Raw genomic sequence first — 2,739 nt, forward strand, 5'->3', positions numbered from 1 at the left:
TCGCTACAAATGATCATAGTTGGGATGGTAAGGATGAACCAAGAAAGATGATAAAACAGAACTCATCAGGTACACTTGAGCTAGCCATAGATGAGATGTTAGCCATGCGGGCAGAAATATCTAAACTTGGCAACCAAATGGTAAAGATGGCAATGGGTCAAGGGCATCAAATGCAGCAGGTTCACAGGATAGCCATATGTTTTGAAATTTGTGGAGAAGGTCACACAAGTGACCAATGCCCGGTGAATCCAGAATCTATTTATATTGTGAGCCAGCAGAGTAGAGGTCCAATGTACCAAAATGCACAATACGGGAACATATATAAGCCCAACTGGAGGGATCACCCGAATTTCTCATGGGGTGGAAACCAGGCCACTCAAAATCAGTACACGCCTCAAGGGAACTACAATCAGCCCCAAAGGCCACAACAACAGGTAGAAGAAAGCACGAATGATATATTATAAAGCTTTTAATTGACAACCAGCAACTTTGAACATACAACTAGCAGTTGAGGACTGATTGGGCATTTAGCTGCACAAAACAATACCCGACCTACTGGAGCACAACTATTCGAACGTCTCTAAGGACTATGTCACACTAACTTTATTTTCCTTTTCTCTAACGGGGGAAGCAAAGAACTAGTTAAACAAATAGCTCGCAAACTCAATCCACACTTGGTATGATCTAGAAAGAAAATTCTTAATCAATGTTTTTCCCACTAAGAAGACAAAGGAACTGAGGAGTCTGATTCTTGGGTTTCAACAACGAGATGGTGAGACTCTTCGTCAAGCTTGGAAATAAGACAAGGTACTCCTCGGAGACTGTCCACATCTTTGTCAGATAGATGAGGTACTAGGACATACGTTTGTAGATGGGTTGGACGAGACCTCCGAATTGAATCTAGACTCAGCTTGTGGAGGAAGTTGCACGCAAAAGCCATATAGTGAGATTCAGAATTTGCTCAACCATTTCGCTGCAAATGATCATATTTGGGATGGTAAGGGTGAACCAAGAAGGATGATAAAACATAATGCATCAGGTACACTTAAGCTAGCCATAGATGAGATGTTACCCATGCGGGCAGAAATATCTAAACTTGCCAACCAAATGGTAAAGATGGCAATGGGTCAAGGGCATCAAATGCAGCAGGTTCAGAGGATAGCCATATATTTTGAAATTTATGGAGAAGGTCATACAAGTGAATACTGCCCGGTGAATCCAGAATCTATTTATACTGTGAGCCAGCAGAGTAGAGGTCCAATGTACCAAAATGCACAATACGGGAACACATATAATCCCAACTGGAGGGATCACCCGAATTTATCATGGGGTAGAAACTAGGCCTCTCAAAATCAGTACACGCCTCAAGGGAACTACAATCTGCCCCAAAGGCCACCACAACAGGTAGAAGAAAGCACCAATGATATATTATAAAGCTTTTAATTGACAACCAGCAACTTTGAACATACAACTAGCAGTTGAGGACTGATTGGGCACTTAGCTGCACAAAAAATTACCCGACCTACTGGAGCACTCCCTAATAATTCTGAAAAGAATCCCATAGAACACGTACAAGCAATTAACCTAAGAAGTGGGAGAGAATTGGAGGAGCCTCCTTCCCCAAAGCATGTATCTGAAAGAGAGTTGGTGCCTAAGCCAGTAAAAGAAGCCGAAAAGAAGGATGGTGAACACATGCAAGAGATAGAGGAAAGGCCACCACCTCCTTTTCCTCAAAGGTTGCAAAAGTAGAAAGATGAGTCCAAGTACAAAACATTCTTAGATATCTTGAGTCGGGTACGTGTAAATCTACCCTTGATGGAGGTGCTGCAAGAAGTTCCTAAATATGCCAAGTACTTAAGAGACATTGTGGCCAACAAAAGAAGGTTGAGAGAGTTTGAAATGGTTGCACTTACTGAGGAGTACAGTTCTAGAGTACAGAGTAAGCTCCCACCTAAGTTGAAGGATCCAGGTTGTTTTACAATTCCCTTGGCGATTGGAAAGGACGAGGTTGGTAGAGCCTTGTGCGATCTGGGAGCGAGCATTAATTTGCTGCCACTATCACTGTTGAAGAAGCTGAATCTTGGAGCCCCTAGGCCTACTACTATAACTCTACCGCTAGCAGGTCGATCATTACCAGTGCTTGAAGGAATTATTGAAGATGTGCTAGTGCGAGTAGGGAAGTTCATCTTTAACGCATATTTTATTATTCTTGACTACATGGCTGATGAGGAGGTTCCAATTATTTTGGGGTGGCCATTCTTGGCCACTGGAGGGGCACTTATTGATGTGAGGAGGGCAAGCTAAAGATGAGAGTGCATGATGAAGATCTAAATCACATTTAATGTGTACAAGGCGCTTAAACTTCCTAAGCATTATGAGGATTTGTGCATGATCTATGTGGTAGAATCAAAGTTGATAGAGAAATGTCGTTATGTGGAGCCTAGTAGCATGGAAAAGAAAATCGAGTTAGAAGAAGTGGTGTTGCGAGCGAAATGTGTAAAGGTAAAAGAGAAAAGGGTCTGAGAGGAAAGAGGAGATCCTCCTAGAGTGCGCAAAAAGGCAAAATTCGATGGAAAGAGTTGGAAGCGAAAGCACCCAGCCTGAGCAGAGTATAAGACTTGTGCCACGACTATAAATAAGACTTTTGTTGGGAGGCAACCTAGCATGTATTTTATTTTTTAGTGTTATGTTTTGTTTCTTTTTGCTTTGTAGATTAGGGGAAGTTTGAGTACCCGAAGT

The 2,739-nt window shown here is 42.2% G+C and overlaps 1 protein-coding gene across 1 annotated transcript; it reads left to right on the top strand.

The window, feature by feature from the left end:
• The first annotated feature begins 1,815 nt into the window (after positions 1-1,815).
• On the top strand, positions 1,816-2,304 carry LOC107775578 (uncharacterized). The gene has a single exon (XM_016595327.2). The coding sequence runs from the start codon at positions 1,816-1,818 to the stop codon at positions 2,302-2,304; it is 489 nt and encodes a 162-aa protein (XP_016450813.2).
• Positions 2,305-2,739: the final 435 nt, after the last annotated feature.

This window comes from Nicotiana tabacum, chromosome 15 (genome assembly GCF_000715075.1).
Source record: "Nicotiana tabacum cultivar K326 chromosome 15, ASM71507v2, whole genome shotgun sequence".
Taxonomy (NCBI): domain Eukaryota; kingdom Viridiplantae; phylum Streptophyta; class Magnoliopsida; order Solanales; family Solanaceae; genus Nicotiana; species Nicotiana tabacum.

Bases quoted from the DNA above. Each gene is read 5' to 3' on its own strand.
- LOC107775578 (XM_016595327.2), top strand. From the start codon at position 1,816: ATGGAGGTGCTGCAAGAAGTTCCTAAATATGCCAAGTACTTAAGAGAC.